A 25,294-nucleotide genomic window follows, 5' to 3' on the forward strand; every position below is an offset into this window, starting at 1 on the left:
TTGTGACAATGGGTATGAGATTAGAGGAAACCCTTCTTTTTTTTTTTTTTTTAAAGGTATTAAGAGGGGGGGAGTTGATCTTGTTTCTAACCTATCAGTCATTTATCTTGTATTGAACTGTGAATTGTGTCAACAACAATTCAGGCAAATTTCCTGTGTCCCTCTATGTGAGTTTAGGTTTTCTGTTGTTGTTGTCATTGCTGTTAAATTTATTTATTTATTTATTTTTGAGTACAGCTGACACACACAATGTTACATTAGTTTCAGGTGCACAACATGGTACAACATAGTGATTTGTCAAGTTTATACATTACACTATTTTAGTTTTCTAAACCACCCTTTTGAAGTGGGGCCAGTTTTTAGCATACTTCGTTGGTGAACTTTTTGAGATATTTTACCTGTCTGTATATTATTTTAAAAGCTTAAGGGCAAGTATAGATAGCTAAACTTCTAATTAATGAAATATCTTCATATTGAAAGCCTGCTTTGTTCTAAAGAGATTTCAAAACAAGGATCAGTGAGTGGCTTTCATTTTTCTTGTGATCAGCCATTAATTTTAAAGCCTTGAACAAGTTTTATTATGGGAAAGTTTTAAAGTATATTTTTTAGATTTGACCAAACCATTTGGTTGGAAAATGCCGCAAGTTATGTCTTACTTACACTGCCTTAAAAATGTGCCCTAAACTCAATCTTCTAATCTAGAAATCATTAAATCAATATGCTTAATTGATTGCCTTGGGTTATAAAATCTTGTATCAATCCTATTACAGTCAATGTCATATGAAACAAATCTTAGTATTATCACATGTCCTAAAAATTATCTTAAGATCACTTAGAATTAAGATCCTAACTTTAAATCAACAATAGGACAAGTAGAAATCAAGACGTTTTATCCAGGAAATATAAATTAATATAGGGAGATGCTGCAACTGACACCTTACATATGAAACATTCAACTCACACACTACAGGATGAGTGTGACAGAAATTCAGTTATAAATACACAATTGCCAATGTTCTCAGAAAGAAGTATGTTTGTCATTTCCATATGGACAATAAATATCTACCTGTGGGTACATTTACTCAACCTTTTCCCAATATTTATTACTGTCTTAACTCAATGGCATAGTCATTTTGGGGTCGGGGTTTTCAGTACCTGAGTCTGGGTAAAGTCGAGTCCAGGAACCGCAGCATGTTTGTCTGAGTGTGCAATGGCTAGACGGAACATGTTTAAGATGCCGACCAAGCACAGCAAAACAGCTTGATGCCATTTATGGATGCCCATCTTTCTGCAGTTTGCTACAACTTACCCAGTACATTTTTAGCTTCCCTTGTTTCAGCAAGAGAAATATTACGAGCTCCTTTGGGTAAAGTGAAGGCGCCTCTTGTCTTCCCTTAAATAGAATGTTTTTAATTAGTGAAGGTTTCATGTTTATCAAAGTCTTGCTGTTTCATTGACTATACTATAAGTTATATAGATTCTATTAGGTAAGATATCAAATAATCGGTAATTTTATGTGTTGAAGTCAAAATGCATTTTTAATAGTTAGCTAATGCCAATAAAAAGTTAATAGTCAATGAAAGTAAGACTAAGAATGAATGAGAAATGATAAAGGTGATTGGAAGTTGAATACTTGCAGATTTCACTTTCCAGCAACTTGAATTCTGTATGGCACCTCTTGCTTAAATGTTTCCCTGTTGGAAAACGTTAATTAGTCTATTGAGTGACTATGATGACAACACCAGTGCAAAGAAATGGATGTTAGATTATCTTTGAACAGTCTGAATCTGTATGACTGAGAAAACCTTTCTTCTCTCCTGACCTTGAGTTGCAGGTTTAGTCTAATTTTTGACTTATCTGAAAAAAACGCACCACGACCTCATACCACAGAATGGATGATTAATGGATGGATGATTAATGGCAAAAACTTTTTTCCTTACATTAATTTACTCTGGAAATAAAATAATATGAGTGATTTCATACCAAAAAGAATAATATAGCTGCCATAGAGAAAGCACAGTTAATTGCTTCACAATAAGATGAAGAAAATTATATGTTACTCCACCAAAACCACAATATATCATTTTAGTTCTGTGAATGTTCTTAAAGTAGTATCATCAGCCAGAAATGGCAATATTTGTTTTTTAACCATTTAACTATTAAATGATCACACAGGAATATCAAAACCATCAGTAACGAAAGACACTTTGGAGTGACCTAGCTCTCTGCCCCACTCAATGTGTCAAAGAGCAAAACTGGTCTGTGTGCACTTGGCTTGCGCTGGGGTAGCTGAGGTCTAACAAGAGTACAAAGAACTAGAGAATTATTCCATTTGGATGAAGACTACCTTTTTTATACTTTCTCTTCTTCTAAAAGGGAAAATCACCGCCATGACAATGTGCTCAAAGTAAATCAGTTTCTTATCTTTATTTTTGTTTTGTCTTATTTTGTCATTTTACCAGAGACTATACCAACTGAATGGGGATGATGAAAGAGAAGCTTCTCAAGGGAAGCACCACATCAAATGTATCTTTAAATGCTGAATTCCCAGAGACATTTTCCCCATAAATGCTTATTGAATAACTGAATAATACTTGTCACAAACTAAAACAGATCATTCCGTAATAAATGTTTGTATCCAAATCTCTTATGAAAATTCCAGTGAACGATTATGAAACTACTCATAATTTTACATATTATGTCTGTTTTTTTTTTTTCCCCATCTGCTGAAACTTCACTGTATGCCTAAGTCCAGGCATTGACTCTAAAATAAACACTAACATTCACACACACAAACAGTCATACCTCAGGGTTGTTTTTGGTTGTGTACCTAATTTTGTGTAATATAAAACTTTTAAAATCATGTGAAATATGGAGTCTAGATTTGTAGATTTATAGATAGGATAAACTTGTTCACCTTTAAAATAAAAGAAGCAAAGCTCATGCAATATTTTAAAAGTTGTATTTAAAATTTTGTGATTTTTTTTTTGTAACTTCTGAACAACAGTTTATGTGAACAGAAAATTCAAAATAAGCCTCAATTCTAATAAGTAGGTCTAATGTGTTTTATTAAAAACACAAAATAGGGGCACCTGGGTGGCTCAGTCGGTTAAGCGTCCGACTCTTGATTTCTGCTCGGGTCATGATCTCAGAGGTCGGGAGATCAAGCCCTGAGCTGGGCTGCACACTGAGTGGGGAGTCTGCCCGGGATTCTCTCTCCTTGTTCCTCTGCCCCTCCCCGCTTGCATACACACTCTCTCATTCACTCTCAAAATAAATAAATAAATAAAATAAACAAACAAACAAATAAAAACACAAAATAAAACAAAACATATTTTAGCTAACTACTATAATTGATATTGATTTTATTTGTTTCTTATTTAAATTAAGTAGACACTCTTTCATCATGGATGCCATGGAGTATGAATTCAGTCCAAGTGTTTTTATTTTTGTTTTTGGTTTTTAGTTCCTTAAAAGGCAATCTGGGGTGTCTGGGTAGCTCATTCGGTTAACCGTCTGCTTTCAGCTCAGGTCATGATGCTGGGGCCCCGCGTCGGGCTCCCCAAACAGTGGGGAGTCTGCTTCGTTCTCCCCAAAGACTGGGGAGTCTGCTTCTCCCTCTCTCTCTGTCTCTCCCCCCGCTGATGCTCGTTCTGTCTCTCACGTGCTTGCTCTCCCTCTCTCTCTCAAATATATAAATAAAATCTTTAAAAAAAAAGAAAAGAAAAGGTAATCTGAATAAAAATAAATCAGCAGCTAATTTTTTGTTATGTTTATAGGGAAAATGTTACATTCCTAAAAGAAGTCCCAAAAAGTATAAATCACGGAGAAGGATACCCGATTCATGAGAGACCCCATCTTACCAAGCTTCTTGGGAGTTCTGGTAAATGTCCCCTTTACGGTTCGACAATGAGAATTATCTCCTCCACAGACGCCACACTTATCCTCAACCTTAGTAGAACCGATTTCTTTATCACAGCCCACTTTCTGGAAAGAGAAGATGTTAAACGTGACTAATTTCAATGTGCCAAGTGAAGGTCAGCATCCTAGACAAGGACAAACCATTTGTTTTATCGTGAGCCCACAGTGACATAGTCTGACCAAACCTTGACTCAAGCTCTGATTTTTTTAATGCCTCAATCTTTTTGAAGAACTACTATGAAGTCAAATGACTTGTACTCTAGGTTAAAATCTACTCTAGGATACATTCCCCCAGTCTAACGAAATATTTACCCCATCACACATAGTCATGACCCATCGAACATTTATTAAGCACAGATATTGTCATTGATGCTGAGAAGACAAAAAGACAAAAAGTGTTTTTCCCCTGTTGCTCTCCTATTTGGAAAAATGAGTAATAAAACGATGAGCTGGGCATTAGCATAAGCTTTATAAGCTGGCTAGGGATGCAAAACAAAACTTTACAAAAAATAAAGTAAGACGAAATCAGAGGGAGACAAACCGTAAGAGACTCTTAACTCTAGGAAGCAAGCTGAGGGTTGCTGGAGGGGAGGGGGATGAGGGGCTGGGGGAACTGGGTGATGGACACACGATGTAATGAGCACTGTGTATTATATAAGACTGATGAATCACTAAACTCTACCTCTGAAACTAAAAACAAACCAAACCAACCAACAAACAAAAAAAACTTTACGAAGGGCTGGATATTTTCATAGGGCCCTGTCAAAAGGCATTTCAAGAATGCAGAGGGATAAAAACAGAGCCATGGAAATTGTATGCTCATGGAAAGTGGGTTCTGAGAGCAATACTGAAGCCATGTTTAAGCCAATGGAAAGTTAGTACTGTACGAGAGGGGAAGAACAGTGAAAGATTTGCAAAGCACAGGCCACGAAAGACCTCGAATATCAGGCAGAGTTTACATTTTCACAGAAACTTTAACAGGGAACCACGGAAGGTTTTCTGAACTGGGGCAGGCCCCTTCATGGAAATCAGCGCAGGGTAAGGGGACATGATAGGCCACTGCACTCAGAAGTTTGGAATGAAAACGGGCAGAGACAATGATGACCACACGTTTGATGTACTGTGGGAGGGTGAGAGATGGACAAAAGTCAGATTCTACTTTCAGGGGAAATTCATTTCAAATGCGAAGTCTCTGCATTCTTGAGATTCATTCCTACAACACTTTGGTTGTGCTGAAGTGAAGAAGAAACAGAGAGGAGTTACGTGTTCAGTAAATAACGCTGATTTCATGTCAATTCAACTCGGGAACATGAACAAGAAAGTCAACTGCAGTTTTTTATAAAAAAGAGTCTCAGTAGGGCAAAACCCGGTTTTTGCATCTTCGCCTCTTTTGTTCTGAGGTGGAATTCAGTGTTTAAACTTAGAATCAATTGGAAAGTAAGAGAGAGAGCAGGAGAGACAGTGGGGGAGAGAGAATTTCTATTACTTTTTAAATAAAAGATAAAATACACTTAGCATTGCGTTTTTGAAAACAGCTCCATAGTGGAAAAGTAGATGACTACTAGTAAAATACTCAAAGCAAAAAAGGCACTATCCATCCTGAGCTGTTGTATCCCCAACCAGAGGGATCAGAGTAATTTAGAAAAGGCATTTGGCTGGAAGAAGACAAAACCATATTTAAATCTCGATTCTGCCAATGGCCAAACATTGATGTGAAAAGTGAAAATTTCTCCCGCATTTGGTTTAGGCCTCCTCAGCTAGTCCTAGATTCTCATTTTAATGTGATTTTACAGATGAGACGGGGTTAAGATCTTTTGAAAACATGCAGGTGAACGAATGTCAAAGCAGAATTGCACAACGGCGCAGGAAGCTTCCAGGGATGCCATGTGAACTCACCACACACTCTCCCCGCACACATATGCTGTACGGATCTTTGTAAGAACAGTGCGTTCCATCCAGCACCAGCTGTTTCATATACACCACATCTCCAGTCTCTCTGGATTGGCAGTAAAGGTGGCATCTTTTCCTGGCTGCAAAGATGGAGGATTAAATCGACCATGTACATAAAGTGACATATTTGCACACTACAGTGATTTTATTTTTAAAATACAGAGTTTCCGCACGATGTCCTGAAAACAAAACATTGTATGAATAAATAAAAGAAAGAGTAGCAGAAAAGGATAGATACTTGGCTTACAACTGATCTAAACTGTGAAACTTCTGAGAGTGAAAAGTGGCTGAATTAATAACTGCACAGGAATGACTGGGACTGTCCCAGGCAAAGCAGGTTGGATGTCAACCACGGATTTAACCACAGCTCTTTAATAAACTTTAATTCAGAACCAATTTCATTTTAGTGACACTTAGAGAATTAAAAGCGTTTCTCTTTTGTTTGAACCGATGACCTAGGATGGTTTATGCCTCATGTAGGATCTCATTAGTTAAATGTAATATAATTTATGTGACTCGCTTCACCGAAACAGATAAAAATTAATGCATTTCTTCTTAATGCATGGCAACTTGGAATTCCTGTGTGGATGCAATCTTTCCTTTAAAACAGCTTTTAAACTGAACTCGTCAGTGTATTGAGTCATATGGTAACCATGTCACTATTTTGTTTCATCCACCCAACTACGAAGTACGGTGAGACATTCCTATTAAAGAGGGCACGTTCTGCATGGAGCACTGGGTGTTATATGCAAACAATGAATCGTGGAACACTACATCAAAAACTCATGATGTAATGTATGGTGACTAACATAACATAATAAAAAAAAAAATTCAGAGGTATGAAGTGAAACGCTAACAGGGAATCCCCAAGTGTCTTTTCTAATAACTAGGGTAACGGTACAAAAGTAAAAGGTTATGACGTGCCTTTTGTTCTCAAGTCATGATCTTCTTGTTTCTCAGTTCTAAAGGAAATGTGGTGTTTCCCTGGTTATTCGGAAAGGAAAGATCACAGTATTCTAGAGCGTTTCCTAGTAGAAGGATGTCAGTCAAATGAGGAAACTCAACATGTCTCCACGGGTCTTTCCAGCAGTGACAGTGGGAATGCCGTTGGCCAGGAACTAGCCCACAGTCCTCACCTCTCTAGAGAAAGGACTACGCTAGCCTTGTTCTTGGAAACCCAGCAGGACTTACCCCTATAAACACCAAGTTTTCTAATTTACCAAGTAAGGACCCAGAGTCCCAGGGATTGGTGTTGACAAGGCTTACACTCTGAGTCCCCATCCACACAGTGGGAAAGACAGCGAGCATCTACTCACAGTCGGGATGTTCGTATGGCAACCAGTGGTGTTTGGTATTCTGGAATTCGAAGTGGGAGTTACGCTGTTGGCACTGCTGCGCTCTGAAGTCCTCAAAGTGTTTTGGGCATTCTTCTGTATTACAAAGCTGGTACTCAAAATTAACACCAGGACAATCCTGACCACCGTTGATGGGCCTAAAAGAAAAGACAACATTGAAAAAGGCCCTTTGGCTCTGGGCCAGCAGTTGAAGCTTGCAGACACAGTGTGGAAGGCAGAAAGCCAGAGCTGCTGAGCTATGGGCACAAAGGGAATGAACTCATGCTTCCTAATTTCCATCCCTCTCCAAAAGCACCATCCTCCCCCTATGTGTGTTTGTCTGGGACGGGGTGGGGAAGTGGGGACCAAAAACTCAACTTAAGTCAGCATTTCAAACGGTATATTTTGAATGCACAGTGAAATATATAAAGAAATTTTAAAAAAACATATGTCTGGACCGAGGAAAATTATATTTTCTCCCATGCATAAAACATGTACATGTAACCCAAAGACATTTGATCACAGCTCTATGTCTTAGTTTTCTCCTATGCAGAATGAGAAAAATAATCCCCTCTTTCTTAGAGAAACATGCAGAGGACTGCATACGTTAACATATTTAACATACTTACAACAGAGCATGGCTCATGGTGAACTTTAGCTGCCCTTATGATAATTTTTATCGTTTATATTACTCCCACTAACACTACCAGCATCTCTTCCCATGAAAACAGGTATGTGACATTTGATATTTTTTATGAAAAACTTTCTCAGAACCATCCTGCTGCCGGAGACTAAAGAAGGCGCTTTCCTTACATGGTAAACCCTAGACCAGAAAGAAGGTCCTAAGGTTTGCTGAGCACACAAGAGGGATTCACTATATTTAGTCTGAGTGAGTGAATAGGGAGCTGTTCCCCCAGTTCCTTGGTCTTCTTTCACCATCTTTCTGTGGTCCTGCTCCTCTGTGTTGCTCTCCTAACCCCAGAGGGAGTGAGCCCCCGGCTGGAGCTGCTCCCGGCGCTGACAGGCTGACACACCTGGGCTTCCTGCAGTGTCCCTCCCAGCACTGGGGCCCAGGCCTTAACAGCACAGGGACGGGCCTTCCCTGCCTAGCTCCTGAAGACTTCTAAATAGCAACGGCTTCCAAAATCTCTAATCTTTGCTTGAGCCTCAACTTCGCCATTGACGACTCTTCACAAGATTGATGAATGGAGATTTATCCCAAATAGACACTTAAAACCCTAATTTTCATGTTTTGTGTTTGACATGTACTTCGTGAAACAGAATATTAATAACAGAATACTGGAGCATTTTCTGGTCTACCCAAAAATAACTAGAATTACAGGAGTTTACTCACGTGGGATTATTACACTGGCGCGTTCTGAAACGGACACCAGTTCCGCATGTCCGGGAACAGGAGCCAAATTTGGTCCAGGATCCCCAGTTGCCATCTTGTTTTTGTTGATTAGCATTCTTCCACATGCAGTGGCCCTTATAGCACCACTGAGGAAAATGACAAAAGGCAATTATGAAAATCATGCCTAAGCCAAAGCTCAAGTTATTACACAACTACCACCAGTTAAAGGCCTTTATTCCTTTTCTGCCCCCAGGTAAAAATGCATTTAAAATGAACCCAGCTCAATTATAACAATAAGGTACCCTATAGAGGATAATGTAGACTTGCATTTTTAAGTATAAAATGAAAAAAAAAAATCACTCACTCAGACAAGTTTTTAAATGATACATTTACAGTGAATATCAAACAAAACCATTAAGAATGATATGAGGCCCCAACTTGCATAGTAGGAAGTATTCTACCCTTCATCCCTCATTAGCTAGATTACCAGGGTTGTTTAAAAAATATATGCCTTAACTTTGGAATTAATTAACATATCTAAACATATACAGTGTTCAAAACACTTAGGTATGTTTCTAAATTTTCTAATCACAATGATTCTGAGAGATAGATAGGTCATTTGTTATCTTTACATCTTTAGATCAGGAATATTGAGACCCAGAAATGATCATGAGGAGGGTAAGACCAACTGACCAGGAAGTAATTAAATGGGAACTATTGAACCTTGATACTACAGAGGCACCTAGCTTATAGTACCTAGGACAGAGCAGGTCCTCAACAGGTATTAGTTCTTTTCCCTTTCAACATTTTGACTTCCTTTTTTGTCCTACTTACAATAAAAATGTTTCTTAATACTCAGATTTGGTAAATTTAAACATAACACAAATATATTTAGAGAAGTTGGATGTTCAGAGTTGATTTACAGGATATATTTTTCATAAAGCAAAAATGAATCAACTCATTGTTGCTCTTGTTTTTTTAGTCAAAAGTTTGTAACATTGAATTTTTCCAGAGCAACACACTGTATGTAATATGTTTAGCATAATACCTAACAAAGTTTAAACACCCATAATGGCAGATTTTATTTTTATTATTATCATTTTTATGCTTGTAATTCCCAGAGCAAATACAGTTCATACACATTTGAAGTAGAGCTCTAAATGGCTTTAAAAGAACTAAAAGCTACATAAATCTTCCTTGCCGCTTTTAGTCCTGTCTACAGTATCTTATTTCCAAACTAGTCATGGCTCTTCAACTTGAGTTCTTAACATGTCTTTGTTTTGGGTTTGGTGATCTTTCCCCTTATGAGTAGCGTAGATTGGCCCCTGGCCACTTTCTGAGCATTCAATCTTGACTACACAATTTGAGATTTAAAACCGCTGGGCATCTTTCCCCAAGGAACAAGGCCAAATCTTCTGTATAAATTCACATGACTTTATTTCTGGACAACTTTCACAAGGAGTGGGACGCCAGCAAGTAAATCAAATCCCGTTAGCAGGGGCCCAGATATTCTGCTGAACTGCTGCTTCCTATTCTATCAGGAACAGCCAAACAGTGGTCTCAAAGATGGTAGGTCCTAATCCCCTAAATCTGTAAATGTCCTTATTTGGAAAATGGTCTTTGCAGATGTGATTTGGTTAAGGATTTTGAGATGGAGAGGTGATCCTGGATTATTATCCAGGTGGGTTCTAAATGCCAGCACAGCACCTGTATTCTTTTAAGAGAGGGGCAGAGGGAAATTTGCACACAGAAGAGAAAGGGACACTGTGGCCACAGAAGCAGAGACTGGAATGGTGCAGCCATAAATCAAGGAATGCAGGCAGCCCCCAGAAGCTGGAAGACGCAAGAAGAGATCCTCCCCTAGAGCCTCTGGAGAGAGTATGATCCACACAACTATTTTGGCTCAGTGAAACTGATTTTGGACTTCTGGCTCCTAGAACTATAAGAGAATATCATTTCTGTTTTTTTCAGGAACCAAGGTTGTGTGTGGTAATTTGCCATCGAAGCCCTAGGAAACAATGCTACTGCATTATCATAATGAAACCCCATACACCATGGTTGGTATAAGAATGACTACAGCAAGGGTCATAATTTTCCAGGTTTCTAAAGATGATGGTGATGAAACCTAGATTAGATTTTCATTGTATAAATAGATATACTCACTTTTCCAACAGCACACTCAGTCCCATCAAGTGGGGGTCCCTTTTTTGTCTTACAAAAGTAGGGATTATCAGGATGGCTACACCACAGCTGTTTACATGGGTCAAATGTTCGGAACTGGAAGAGAGAATCAGGATCTCAATGAAATAGAGATGGCATGTCATACCAACATATATCTGAGAGTATCTTCTAGACACTTTCTTCATGTCATGTTCCTTGGGTGTTTTAATTTTAAATTAACAGTCATAGTTGTGGCATGATAAGAAAAAAAAAATACTGCCTAAGAATTAATTCCAAGGAAAGAATACTTTTATTCTGCTTTTCTAAAATATCAATGATAAACAATAATTTGTCTGCGACTCTCTGGCTGACTTCAACATTTCTGCATACCATTTCTATTTTATGGTTTTCAGACAATATGGGAATTTTAAAGAATTTGTAAATATTATGACCATTTTAAATATGAAAACTTATTAAGATGGTTTTACAGCTCTCAAGTTATCAAAACTGCTTCTCTTTATCCCTGTAGTTATGAACTGGCCAGATTATAAACAATACTGAGCTGATTAAAAGCAGAAAATATTTATAAGTCTTGCTACACGAGATAAGGTGTCCTAGGTGTAACAAAATCTCAATACATTCATGTAGTTTATAACATACTTTCCATATATTTAATCCTCAAAACAATCCATGACTGAGACTGAAAGTTATAAGGTAAGGCTTTAGTTACGGTTATAGGTTATAAGTGAGATAGTAACAGTCAGACTAGAGTCTTAGTATTCTTATTTGTGAGAATGTTTTTGTTTTCCTAAAACACCACATTATAATATCCAAATGGATGTGGAAGCACACATATTTGTGTGTGGTCTTTACTTGTCTGATCTCTTTGTAACTAGAAATATCTTACCATTATCTAGATTTGAAAAAAAAAAAATACCAGTTTATCCACATATTTATTGTTTACAGCACTAATTACCTGCATATAGCCTATGGTCACAGCTTTTATTTTTTTAAATTGTACTCATTTTGGACCTGGGTTTTTTTTTTTTTTTTGGTTCTAATCCCTATTACTTAATGTAGAAATTGTACTTTTCCATGACATTGAGCCAAAGCTTTAGAATTCTCAGGTCGAAAGCATTAACGCAGGTAATGAGGCGCTGACAGCATGTACCTTATACACAGACCAAATGGCTGCAGACAGCTCTATATGGAAGATTTCAAACAGCGATCAACTTCTTTTCAATATCTTGAAATACTTAATTTTTTGCTCTAACATATAAAGCTTGCTCCAACATATAAAAAGCCCCTCCTTTCTCCCCCCTGCCTTTTTTAATGAACTACTAAAGCTCAATGTAGAAATTTAGTGAAACATAGCCCTAATGTGCACAGCCACATGGAGGACTGGCTTTACTGGACCCCATTTACCATGTGCCTGCATTGTGCTAAGCACTGTAATTATGGTATCAAATTTAATCCTGATCCCAATTCTACGAGATAAATACTATCATTATCCATATTTTACACCCAAGTAAACTAAGAGAGATTGAATAAAGTGCTCAAACTCATCTATTTAGTAAGTAGGAGATCCAGATTCTGACAACCCACCTAGCCTGAGTATGAAACCCATATTCCTGACCTTCATGCTATACCATAGGACTCTCACATAAGAATATATGAGGATGACCCTTCCCTATGGTCACAGCTACATGAAATCCTGGCAAACAAACTAATGAAAAGCAACCAAATGAAGGCTTAGAAGCCATCTCCGAAGGTCACAAAAACTAAGGGAGCAACAGAGCATAAAGCTTTATAGCCTGACAATCTTAGTTTCAATATCTAGCTCCCCTACTGACCAGACGCGTGATTTAAGCAAATTGCTTAATCTCTGTAAATCTTGGCTTTTTCATCTGTAAAGTAAAAATATACCAACTCCCCTCTAGTCTGCTAAGGATTAAATAAGATAATATATTCAAAGCTCTTAGCTTCAGCACAGTGACACAACAAACACAAAGTCATCGATAGATACTCTTCTGCTTGCACCAGTGTGTCTATAAAGCTCACCAAATAGGAGCTATGCAAATAGATTTCAAGATGCAAAAATCTCAATTGACTGAGTGACATACCGCAGTGCACATTTTATAACCAACCCCAAAGTCAAAACGACATTGCTCATCCATAGAGTAATTGATTCCAGGAAGTTCTGGGAGTTTGGGCCAATCATGTTCAAAAGGGTCATCAAGGAGACAGTCATAGGAACTGTAGAAAGGAAAATATTTCATGTCATTAAATGTTCTTTTTTTTTTTTAACACAGCCTAATGAAAAACTATTCTTAGGTTACAGACTCTGGAATTTCATCCAATCATATAGCAAGATCACAGAGTCATACCTTTTAAGGTTTTTGGTTTCACTTCCATTCAGGAAAAGACCCATCATCCTTATTCATCCCCCCAAAGAAGCCAAACATGACTCTGGAATACAGTAGAACGGTGACAGCCTTATTCATGACCCTTGCGGGAATCCCACACAGTATGGTGGCACAGACCCCGGCCCCTATCCTACAGGGAAAATGAGGCACTCTCTGCAGGTATCACATGACCGTCCTCTCTCTCCTCATCCTCAACTCAAGTTTGACCACCCAGTCAAAGATTCCATAAGGAGTTTACTAAAAGGAGACCACAGTTAAAAATTCTCTTAAATTCTAGGCTTACGGCTTAAAATACTGTGATTACATTACAGGATCATTGTGCCAAAAGCTCTGAGTTATAAGAAAATGTTTATCATGAGCAATAATTCTCATTCACTGGGAGTTTGGTTAAGATCGAGGTCCTAAAAGACAGTTTCACGTCTGTGTTATGCTACGACATAAATGCTCTCAGGACACACAGAAGGGGACATACTGGATGTATCTCTTCAGTTCTTGGCCACTGCACCGGGACCAGTGGTAACGATGAAACGCTGCTTGCACCAAGGGGGCCATGACACTCCCCATAGCGGTCTCATCACCACACCTGTTGCCTTGTCCGTCGTGCTCCATTCCCAGCCTACAATAAAAGTGAGACCTCACCGGTAAGAATCAGAGGGGCCATGGATTTTGCTTGATTCCAATCTTGGAAATAAATTCGGGGAATATGCATTTTATAAATTAACGTGGCTTCTGCGGAGGAGTCCCAGAGACTGTGAAATAGAGAATAATCTGACAGAAATGTCTTTCTTGTCCCATAGCTATGGAAAGCACAGGGGTATCTCTGCAAGCCAGAGTCACTTATTTAGTTTCAGTGCGTGACCTCTTCCCTGTTTTCAGCTCCTCACACTTGGCAAGGAATGCGAGTTGCATGCTGGCATGTACTCTGCCCAAAGTGTGAACAATACTGAGAGAAGCAGGGAAGAAAAGACCTTTTTTTTGGCTTTATAGCTGTCAACAGTGACTTACACATGGCCAGTCTCATGAGCTACTACAAAAGCAGATGAAAAACCATCCTCATGATTCAGGGTACAGCTTCTCACTGGATGACACATGCCTGTGACTGGAGCATATCCTGTAGAGAATAACAATTACTTTTATTTTCATTTTATGAGAAAGCCCATTAAGAACTACTACTGGACCTTTGCCTAGGAAGAAAAAAAAAGAGCTTTTCAGGAAACAGAGGCAGTATTATTTCGCTGCTAGCATTGTACCACATTCTCTTGGGAAAGCCACACACAGGTAATGGTCTCTAAAAAGATTCACTGGGTCTGCGTTTTCTCCTTCCCTAAGGGAAGGAACTGCCTGGGGTTACTATTCTGTTCTGCCCACCAACAAAGCCCTGTCTTTCTGTTTTTAGTGAATGGTCCTTCCTATTATGGTACTGATAAAGGGAGCCAGAAATTCCATCAACGTTGAAAAGAAACTCATCTGTCCACTTTTTTTCCGAAGTCTACATCAGAATTTATTAGATAAATGGAAGCTGACTTTGGAAGAAAGCTCTTTGGCAGCAATCATTTCTCATGGCATCTCCTTTCCCTTTCTGAGCAGTTAGTGGAAATCACACTGCATTTTACAGCATCCCCTCCACACCCCAAATGCACAGTCATTATTTTAAAGGCAAGTATAATATATTAGAGCATTTAAGTGGCATTAACATTGTGAATTGTGAATTCCACAGAAGTCACTGGAAGCAATAGAAAGAAAGTGTATGCTTGGCTGATGCATGGTGGAAAGTGGTGCATGGTGGAAAGGGAGCTGAACATTTGAACAGACTACTTGATTTAGGATTATTTTTTAAAAGTCATGCCCTTAAGTTTTTCTTCTGCATATTAATAGAAATACCTTGCATTCCAGCAGGTCCAAAGTCTTGCCTGGTTAAGAAAATTGCATGATCATGGTGTTCAGAGTGGTTCGGATCAGACTTTTGTTGTTGGCAAGCCCAGCGACACACGTTCTCCAAGCTCCTGGATGGGTTTCCCCTTTCTATGAGGCTGATGGACTAAGAGGAAACAGAGCGTTGAAGAAGTGCTTAACACTTTCCCAAAGGCTTCCTTTCATCACTTGCTCTGACGTCAACATTTGGAAGTGCAATATTTCAAAGATGTTCAATAATATTATTTAGGGCTTATGCATATATCTGCTCTTGTTTGGGAATTCTAAATGCCCATGAAGGATATGTGAATGATGATCGATGGTACCTGCGTGAAAGGTGACTGACACATTTATGGGAACACGTAACTCTGACATTTGCTATCGTGGGGCAACTCAATGTTAATCATTGGGGTAAGAATTCTAGTAGTCCATTTCCTAATTCAGCTCAGATTTCTTAGTTTTATAGATATTAAAAAAAAAAAGAGGAAACAATTCTGGTGTGAGACTTATCCACAGTTGTTAAAGTGAAAGGTCTTTAATTAAAATTTTTATTTTTATTTTTATTGGCCCAGAATTGATCAACAAATGTGAAGAATATAAATTCTTCAATGAGCTGGCAAAGCTGGTCAAATCTTCATTTCGGGAGGTGGTCAAATTACATAAACCTTACACTGAAGAAAGCAACTCCCCCTTTTTCTAACCTCGGAGCGATGAAGAGAGATGTACTCTTATCTGGCAAGTCACAAGCAATGGATTGGCATGGCCTGGAATGTTGCTACTACCACATTGTGATCAGGAGTTAAAAGTTCAGAGGGAAAAGGGCCCATCCTTCAAGAACCCAGTATCCATACTTCCCGGAATAGTTCTAATAGAATAAGAAATTGAATTTGGAACCCCAAATTAGTCTCTACTTGCCTGACCGGCTGAGAGTTTTGTTACATTTCAGCAAATATCATTATCAGTGTTTACATTCTGAATAAAATTAGCTTGGTTTATTACATGCTGATCACATACTTTTCCAAACAAATCATATAACAACCAATTGAAGGCTGTTAACATCTCCAGCTGGAGTTGACTTGTATTTAGTGTTAGTAACACAAAGTAGGTCAGGTTTACGGAATACAGTAGAGATCAATGACACTCTTTCATCAGAAAATGATAAGTGGGTGTTAAATACATAATGAAATGCAAACACATGGATTTTTTTCCTGTTTGCTAACTGCATGATTTCCTTAGTATTTCATAATCAGGAGGATTAATTATGGGAAGGGGCACATAATCTTAAATATCAAGAAAATTGCCAAGTTAGGCACTTTCTCAAAGGAAGAAACCACGGTTATCCATTCCATTATTTCCAAGGACAAGGACACATCTACTGCCATTTTAAAGCCAGCTGAAGTTAGTTACATTATATGAAATTCCTACTGTGTGCATTTTGACCTTTTTTGTTTTCAAAAAGGATTAAAGCTCTTCTAAGTGAATAGCCACTGTATACTTCATTTTTCTTAAGTGGAACAAGATACATGTAAAATATTTTAACAAATCATGAGAGAGAAAGGATCTCTGCTATTTTTCTTCACTGATATATTCAAAGCACCTAGAAAGCATCTGACACACAGTAGGCACTCAGCATAGATGTTGTGAATTAATAAACGGTTCATGAATTTGACAATAATGGGAGACTGAGGAAATTCTCTTTCCTCACAATGGCATCCATTTGTTTTCACTCATATAGTCATACCTAGCGCCAGGATCACTACCTATGACTCCATTAGATAGATAAGCAGAGCAAATGGGATCAGCACAAAAATCATTATCTGCTCAGATTGGGAGATCCATGCTGATTGTGGCAGTTTCCCTTCCTCAGTTAGGTCTCTGTGAGACATTAATACCACATGGTAGCTAGAGCTACAGAAATTTAGTCTTCTGTTTGCCAGCCCAGTCCTTCACGTTCATAGTTCACATATTTTAAGACATTTTACCTTTGCGTAACCCAGCATTATCATGCGCACCAGGACCACATTTATATGCACTCCAAGGGACTCATCGTGGTAAATTTCATTCACCTGGAAACAAAGCAGATCGTTGCTAAAAGAAAGGTGACATGATGATTTCATGAAATGTACAACATTTCAGGGGTCAGCCATGTAATCACAAGTACTAGAGTCAAGTTACTTTTTTTTAAATTTGGTCTAAGTTGAACTCTCTTACCTTTAGCTTTGAAACAATCCCCAGATATGTGAATTACTGATTTTGTAAACCCCACGGTACAATGAACAATGGAGAATATACCTTAAAAGGGCTTCATTCAACTATTGTTGTGTTAGAAAGAGTCCAGTGTGTTATATTTACATATAATACTCATCAAAAGCAACCACAAGTAGGTGACTCTGAGAAGAGTCTACTAGCTGAGCATAACCACAGCCCCGTAGAGGAAAACAGACAGCAGGCATTTGTCTGGGTGCTCATGTCACCACCAGGGGTCTGACGTCAGGCTGGGAGAGCCCATTGAAATGGAGTTGGTATGCAGGAGCTATGGTGGTTCATCTGCAGGCCAGGAAGTGGGCAGCCCTCCCAGTGCTCCCCTTCTAGGAGTGGGGCAGCTGAATCAATAATTATTAAGAAGTCCTTCAACATTTGAATTACTAAGGTGAACGTATGAGTGCATATTAGATAATATCACCCTTAAGTATAGCTCAGAAAAACTAAGTTGAGTCACTCCTTTTATTTAATTTTTTAAAGTTGGGCTGAAATTTCTAAAAGCGATTTGGTATACTTTAAAATCATAGATATTAGAATTTAAGCAACCTCACAGTTCATAGCCCAACACGGACTTATATAGATGAGCAAGATGAAGACGGTAGAGGTTAACTGGTATGCAAAACCCACAGTCAACTGTTGGCAGATATGAATCTAAAGGGGACCATCATTGTGTCTTCTGATTAAGCTGGTGCAAAATCAGTGTGTGTAAAGGTTCTTATTAAGTTGGCAAATGCTAGCAGGAATGGGAAAGGTGGAATTATCTGACTAGATTACAAAAATTCTTAGCTATTCCCAGGGACAGGGACCAAACATTTGTCACAATAACTAAAACAGGGATGGAAAACTAACTGCAATTCAACTTGAGATCCAGGAGACTTGTTGGACTGTAAGTGCAGCAAATGGAAAACCTATAGAGAAAAGAAAACCATAATCTCATAGAGAGAGACTTTAAAAAGAAATCTAACTTAAGAATGATAGAATGTTCTAAAAAGCTCCCCAACAAAATTCATGAATCATAAAATTGCAAATTACCACAATGACCAAGAAACAGGAGCAAGAAATCCCAACTGAAATATTTCAAGAATCTAATGGAACTGCACAGAACACCTTACAAAATCAAGGCCTGAAATACGACTAAAGGCATACTTACTAAATTTGTATGGAATAAAAGAGAGGACAGCTAAGATGGAGGTAAAAAAAAAAAAAGCTGCAGAAATGAGTATATACTAAAGAAGACTAAGTACAGTTTGACAAGAGAAGATGCAAAATCCTCCAAAGTGGAAAAATGCACTATTTACATACACACACATAGAGTTTACAAATGCACATACACACGGAGAATGGCAAGACCCAATTCAAGATAAGCCAAGTTAAAAAAAAAAAAAAAAACCACCTCTGCAATGTGCTCTTTTGTGGCACAGGTGTGCAGACAGGCAGTCCAGGAGGAAGCCATCCCTTTGGGGCCAGGGTATCCTTGAAGTATTGAGTACATTTTATCTATGATGTCTTATAAAAGAGAAGTTGACAAAGATGAATGTATCCAGAAAAGAGCAAAAAGCAAGAAGCCTCGAAAATGTGTCACATAAAGAAGGGGAGACACAGTGGCCAAGAGCCTAACACTGGACACCGATAGTCTCATCGACCTCTTGGTTCAACCCCTCATTGTTGTATGGTCTCCATCTTTCTTCGCCTTGGTCAAAGGGGCATAATAAGAATACTACCAGACTGGGCTGGTGCAAGAATTAAAAGATTTAACTCATGCAAACAGATTGCTCAAAAAATTCACGAGTGAGAAGGAGAGAGGGACATTAGGGAACAGCAGAATATGGGAAACAGAAAAGAAAAACCTAGAAAGAAGACTTAATAGCTGCCATATGGAAAAGGGGTTCAATTTATTTGATATATCTACAGAAAATAAATAAAAACCATGGGTTTAAACTGAGAGGGGTAGAGTCCAGGTCAATATAAGAAAAGACCAAATGCTGGACCAAAAAACTGTGATTTCTTACGACCTTTTTGGTCACAGGCACATTGTCTTATCTTACTCCATACATGCTTGATTGTAGTCCGAATCCCCTTCCTCTTCTGGATTAATTATCTGATAAGAAATTCCTAACATTTTAATTCCAATACAAGTAAAAGTCTGAAGCCAGGCATGTCACTAACACATTCATCCAGAGACTCAGGGGCATTCCAAAAGACTTCTCGTAAGGCAGATGCTTTGAATTAGTAACATGGCTGCATCACACATACTCAGCTTCACATAATTGAAATGTAAATGCATTTGCTGTTAAAAAAAAGAAAAAAAGAAAAAACCCAAAAGCACAAAATAGGGAACGATAAAATTTTAAATGAAAGAAAAGTAAAAAAAAAATAATTTCTAGAGCAGAGATGATGGAAGGAGGGCCACTGCCGAGCAGCAGTGACAACTGTACTTTAAAATGCAGGAGACACTGGGCATCTAGGTGGCTCAGTCGTTAGGTGTCTGCCTTCGGCTCGGGTCATGATCCCAGGGTCCTGGGATCGAGCCCCACATCAGGCTCCCTGCTCGGCGGAAAGCCTGCTTCTCCCTCTCCCACTCCCCCTGCTTGAGTTCCCTCTCTTGCTATGTCTCTCTCTGTCAAATAAATAAAATCTTTAAAAAAATTAAAAGTTAAAAAATAAATAAATAAAATGCAGGAGACACATCAGAAATCTTAGACTCGTACCATGGAGGAAAGGTGGCAACAATGACAAATAGCTTATGAGAGTTGAGTTAGTATAGTGTATAATCACCCTAAATTAGTAAATTCATCTGTATCCTGGGGAAATTTTAAAATCAGTACAATACCAAGGAAGTCCAATGGACAAAATTTATGTTCCCCATGGTAATAGTACATCATAAAATGATGGAATAGAAGGACACTTCTTTAAAAGTCAAAGTTACCATTCACCAAATGAAAAGTATTGTTTAACAAAAGTCACTATGAAGCCAGGCTAATTAGATAGCAGGGTATGCCAGCAGAAACCAAATCAAAAATCAGTCAGGGAAACTTTTAGGTCAGCACACACTTGTGAAACCATCACAGGACATACATAAATTATTATGGGTAGAAATCACCAAATACAAGGCAATGGTATGTACACAAAGCAGAAAGTATTCCTTCAATATGGCAAACCATCACACATTAGATGTCAATGCAAAGTGCTAGATATCACTTATTATCCTGCTTTTCAAAGTTAAAAAAAATACATTATTCTCTTTAAAATGTACTTAATAATTTGGCTACTTTTCATCTTGCTAGGCCTTATTAATAAGAGGATGCAATGTTTTTATACTCAGAGGCCTACAGGATATGATGAGTTGAAGAAATAATCAGCACCATAGGATAAGATATTCAAAGACCTGGATTCTCTCCCAGCTATGCCACTGAAAAACTGAGTGATCCTGGGCTAATCACTTAACCTCTCTGGGCTTCTGTTTTCTCACTGGCAAATTATGACTGGACTTGCTCTGCCTGCTTCAAAGGGTTGTTGTCCAAATCTAGCAAAATGCCACACAATTGCCTTCAGAAAAACACAAAGAACTTTAGCACCCTTCCATCTATTCTTGGGAAAGATTTTAAAGACTTATGGGTGTATTTTCATAATCTACATGAAAAGAACAAGAAATACAACTGCCTCCTTCTTAGTTTTATCTTAAAGCGACTGCAAGACTCTTACACTTGAAATCTCAATTGAATGAAAGATGTGATTTAAATTTTATCTATAAAAAAAAACTATGGGAAAAATCATTTGACACTTAAATTTTTTCAAAAATACTGTCGTAATGTACAAAACTCTTTCCAGCAGATGGCAGTATGCACATTTTTGAGGGGGGTAAAGGCTGCTTAATACACCTGGAGGTATTTACTCAGCAGTTGCTAATGTCTGCCTCTTCCTATATTTATGCATAAATAAAATAACTTCCTTAAAATTAAATAAGAGTTTTAAAATATTCTAGCCTAAGGAAAACATTGAGTCATTTGACTCTTGAAAGCAAAGGAAAAATATTGAAGACATCTTTAATTTAGATTGTTTTTCAATGTCATCTATTAAAACATATGAGGCATAGAGAAACTCCCAGAATCTGACTACAAATTAATCACAGATTTTTAACAATCAATAAATTATATACAGAATGAACTAAAAACATATCCTACTGAATGAACCACTTGAGTCTGTCAAGATGAACTAAAATAATATTTGTTAAGAAAGCATTTTTACAACTCTTAGTGACAAGGAAAGCAATTTTTTTCCTAAGTAAAAGCAACAACATCAAACAAAAACAACAGCTAACATTATACAGAGCTTTTCAGATTTTAGACACTGCACTAAAAATTTTATATTCATTCAAGTAATCCTTCCAACAACTTTAGAGATATTATCATTTCCATTTTACATCTAAGATGTTGAGGCCCAGAGAAGTCAAGTAACTGGCCCAAGATCATACAGTTGATAGACACAGCAAAGGATGAAAACCTAGGCAGTCTGACTCCAGAGTCAGTAGTGCTCACCATCTCGCTATACTTTCACAGACCCGCAGACCACAGCACCGTCACTCTACACAAAACAGCTGGTTCTAGAATAATCGATAGTGATTTGCTATCCCTGAATTTAAGAAATTGGTGTGTGAGCATATTGAGAAAGAGGACTTAGCAACTCCCCTTTTTTTCCATAATCTTCCTTCATGTAAATTTTAAGGAAATGAGGAATTGGACTCTGAACTTACTATAAATAATGATTTTTTTTTTAATGATCAATATGATGGTATTCTAAAAATACTAGGAAAAAGAAAGAGATGCTAGAGCAGATCACTGGAAAAACTGAGTAAAAAAAGAAAAGATAGGGCTGAAATTTATAACCAGTGTTTTTGGTATGTAAGCATAAATATTCTAAGAAGTCACATATTTGACACAATGTAATGCAAATCTATGTAAAACCAAATATTCTTTTACCACGTGAGCCAATCTATTAGAATGTGTGTAGATTTTCTGTGAGGTGTTCAGGTTTGACCTTAGAGCTTTTATTAAGTTACCTGAAAAGAAGGGGTAAACAGAACATTAACTCAATTTTCAGATGACCTTAAATTAGAAGGGGTTGCCAATGATGTGAAGGGGGGGGAAAAAAAGGTAAAACCAAGTCAAGTATTCCTTTCCTTGAAAGGAAAATTCCTTCCAGGTTTGTTCCCGGACAGGACAATTTCTTCCAGGACATTTCCCTGGCAGGACAGTCTGACCTGCTTTGTCTGACTAGCTGATGAACAGCTTTGTCTGGCTTCAACAAAGCAACACTCATTTTTCTTTTAGATGGGTGGATTAGGTCTTGAGAGACAGTATGGCTGAGTGGTTAAGAGCATGTGCTCTGCAGCCAGATTACCTCGGTTTGATCTTGGCTATGTGACCTTGGCCATTTTATTTGCCTCTGTGCTTCAGTCTTCTCACCTGTGAAATGGGCTAATTATAATAGTGTCCTTATAGGATTGTTGAGAGGAATAAATGAGCTCATATATGTTACAGAGCTTAATAGTGCTGGCCCTTGCAAGTGAAAAATCAAAAAAGTGTTAGCCATCATTAATACCATTATTCATACAGAAGAAAATAAATGATACCCAAGTGTGATTTTTAAAGAGAGAGAGAGAGACTTGGTTTCTGGAAGGCAAACAAGTAATGACAAGATAGCCTAGGTAATTTGGGCTGGACATACAAGCATTCTGAAACGAACTGGGAAGAAACAGTACTCTCTCCACAACTCATCTCTTGCAGAGCTAAAAAGTTCCAAACACACACCTACGTGGATTCTCAGTCCATACTCTACATTCCTTTTACTCAGAGTAGGTAGCTGACTCTTTTCTCTTCTCACCTCCAATCACAGACTAATAATAACTACCTTTATTAATAGTCTTATCAAATATTTACTGAACAGTTACCATGTGTCCAATTGTCCTTGGGGCAGGACACTGACCAGTAACTGAGTTTGAGTCTCTGTTCTTATCATGACTATGTTCTAAAAGGTAAAATAAGTTATATGCATGGACAAAAATCAATAAATACAAAAAAAAAGACATGCAGACAAGGTCATATCAGATAGGAATTGGTGCTCTGAAGGAAATAAATCTGAGTGATGAGACAGATGACCAGAGGGAGAGGAAGAAGCTACTTAGGACTGAGTAGTCAGAGCAGGGAGACCCACAGTCACGAGGTTATGTCTGAAGAGCAAGTGCAAGAAACCCAACCCACATTATCGCAATAGCTCAACGCCCTGCAAAGGAGACATCTTTATCACCACTTTAGAAAGAGACTGAGACCCACAGAGGTTACAGGATTTTACCCCAAAAGATTAGCACAAATAAATTCAGATAAGTCTATGTGAGGCTGATGGCTGTTCTTTTTTCACAACTACCTTGGCTTGCCTTTTTCTTTCTGTCCCAGTGGAAGTGCTAAGTCTCTAGCTGCTTCTGCTCCAAATGATCTGCTCCAAAAAGTTAACTCTTTATTGCCTGTATTCAATCTCTCCCTTTCATGGAGTTCCTTTTCCTCTTTAATTAACGTTCTCATTCTCCCTCATCATGAAAAACCAACCCATCTACAGTGCTCAGCACCATGTAGTACTATTTGGAAGCATGTTCTCCAATGACACTATTCTGTTTCTTTAGTGATATTAGCTCCCTTTTCTCTGCCTAGCTCACATGTCAGTGTGCCTCAAAGTTTTATTTTCAACACTTGTCTCTTCTCTGCGCTCTCCCTGCAATATATCATTCACTGCTATTTCTTCAATCAATACCTATAGGCTGATGAGCTCCAAATGTTGATGTCTGTAACACTGATTCATCTCTCCCATGCTCCAGAGCCATGTTTTCAACTCCAGTTGTAAAAGAACTACCTATTGGGAATATATCTATATATCTCAAAGTACACTTGTCTTCTCCCCAAAGTCTGTTCTCTCAATATTCTACACAGTCGAAGACTAAACCATCCTTGATTCCCTCCTCTTCTGCAAATACTGCAGTCAGTCTGTTACCCAGTCCTGTGGACATCTCTCAAGTCTATCTCTTTCTGTCCACAGCCAGGAGCTAGTATCCATCCTGAGTTGAACTGTCGCAATAACCTGTTAAATCTTTTGCAAATGTTTGCGTTTGGGTAATTTGGGCCCATGTCAGTAGTCCTCCGGAAGGGCAGATTATAAGGGTCAGATGGTTGTTTTCAATAAGCATGAGTCTGTCCTTTTATGTTAATTATGACTTTACCTCCTTTAAGCATCAAAGGAGCTTTGGGTGGACCAAGAAGAGGCATTTCAGCTACAGGGACTTAAAAACTCTTCCAGCCTTTAGTGAAAGCATACCAAAAGCCTAGGTAGAACTGATTCCCTTTCATCAAGAATGAGAATGAATGATTCCCTCAACAAACTAAAAAGCTTTTCTGTGTTTTAGGACCCTGGGAAAAATAAAGACTGCTATAAATCTGGGAGGGATAAGGTCAGTCTGATATTTGTAGCATAACAAAGGAAAAATGAGTGAATGTCAGGAAGGAGATTTGGGGCTTCAGAAAAAAGGGGGAAAGGGCACCTGGGTGGCTCAGTCCGTTAAGGGCTCCCTGCTCAGCAGGGAGTCTGCTTCTCCCTCTGCCTCTCCCCCTGCTTGTGCTCATGCACTCTCTCTCTCTCTCAAAAATAAATAAATAAAATCTTTAAAAAAAAAAAAAAGAAACAAAAGGGAAGGGGAAAGAGGAAGCTGAGATGCTTCAGTAAATCAAAGGGACCTCTGAGGCAGCACTGTGTGGTCATCCTGTTGTTATGTTAATTTAACCTGTGATGTTCAGACTCTTCTAGAACTATGGGTCCAGGATATTCCAGGGAAGGTATGCATGTTTATATAAGGGATGGTCAAACTGACCCATGCTTACTCCAGTCTGTCTCTGTGACCTGTTATGGTCAATCCACACTGGGGAAATTAAGACAAT

The 25,294-nt window shown here is 38.3% G+C and overlaps 1 protein-coding gene across 4 annotated transcripts in view; it reads right to left on the reverse strand.

The window, feature by feature from the left end:
* ADAMTS3 (ADAM metallopeptidase with thrombospondin type 1 motif 3) overlaps positions 1–25,294 on the reverse strand; it is a 254,631-nt gene that overhangs the window by 24,234 nt on the left and 205,103 nt on the right. For all 4 annotated transcript variants that reach the window (XM_027600233.2, XM_027600232.2, XM_027600234.2 and 1 more), the window contains 10 exons: positions 17,039–17,122; positions 15,027–15,183; positions 14,151–14,256; positions 13,618–13,761; positions 12,843–12,975; positions 10,723–10,836; positions 8,560–8,705; positions 7,188–7,363; positions 5,818–5,951; positions 3,864–3,987 (listed from right to left, as the gene is read on the reverse strand). In XM_027600233.2, coding sequence (XP_027456034.1) covers positions 3,864–3,987; positions 5,818–5,951; positions 7,188–7,363; positions 8,560–8,705; positions 10,723–10,836; positions 12,843–12,975; positions 13,618–13,761; positions 14,151–14,256; positions 15,027–15,183; positions 17,039–17,122 — 1,318 coding nt within the window. The remainder of the gene's footprint in view (positions 1–3,863; positions 3,988–5,817; positions 5,952–7,187; positions 7,364–8,559; positions 8,706–10,722; positions 10,837–12,842; positions 12,976–13,617; positions 13,762–14,150; positions 14,257–15,026; positions 15,184–17,038; positions 17,123–25,294) is intronic.

This window comes from Zalophus californianus, chromosome 2 (assembly GCF_009762305.2).
Source record: "Zalophus californianus isolate mZalCal1 chromosome 2, mZalCal1.pri.v2, whole genome shotgun sequence".
NCBI lineage: Eukaryota > Metazoa > Chordata > Mammalia > Carnivora > Otariidae > Zalophus > Zalophus californianus.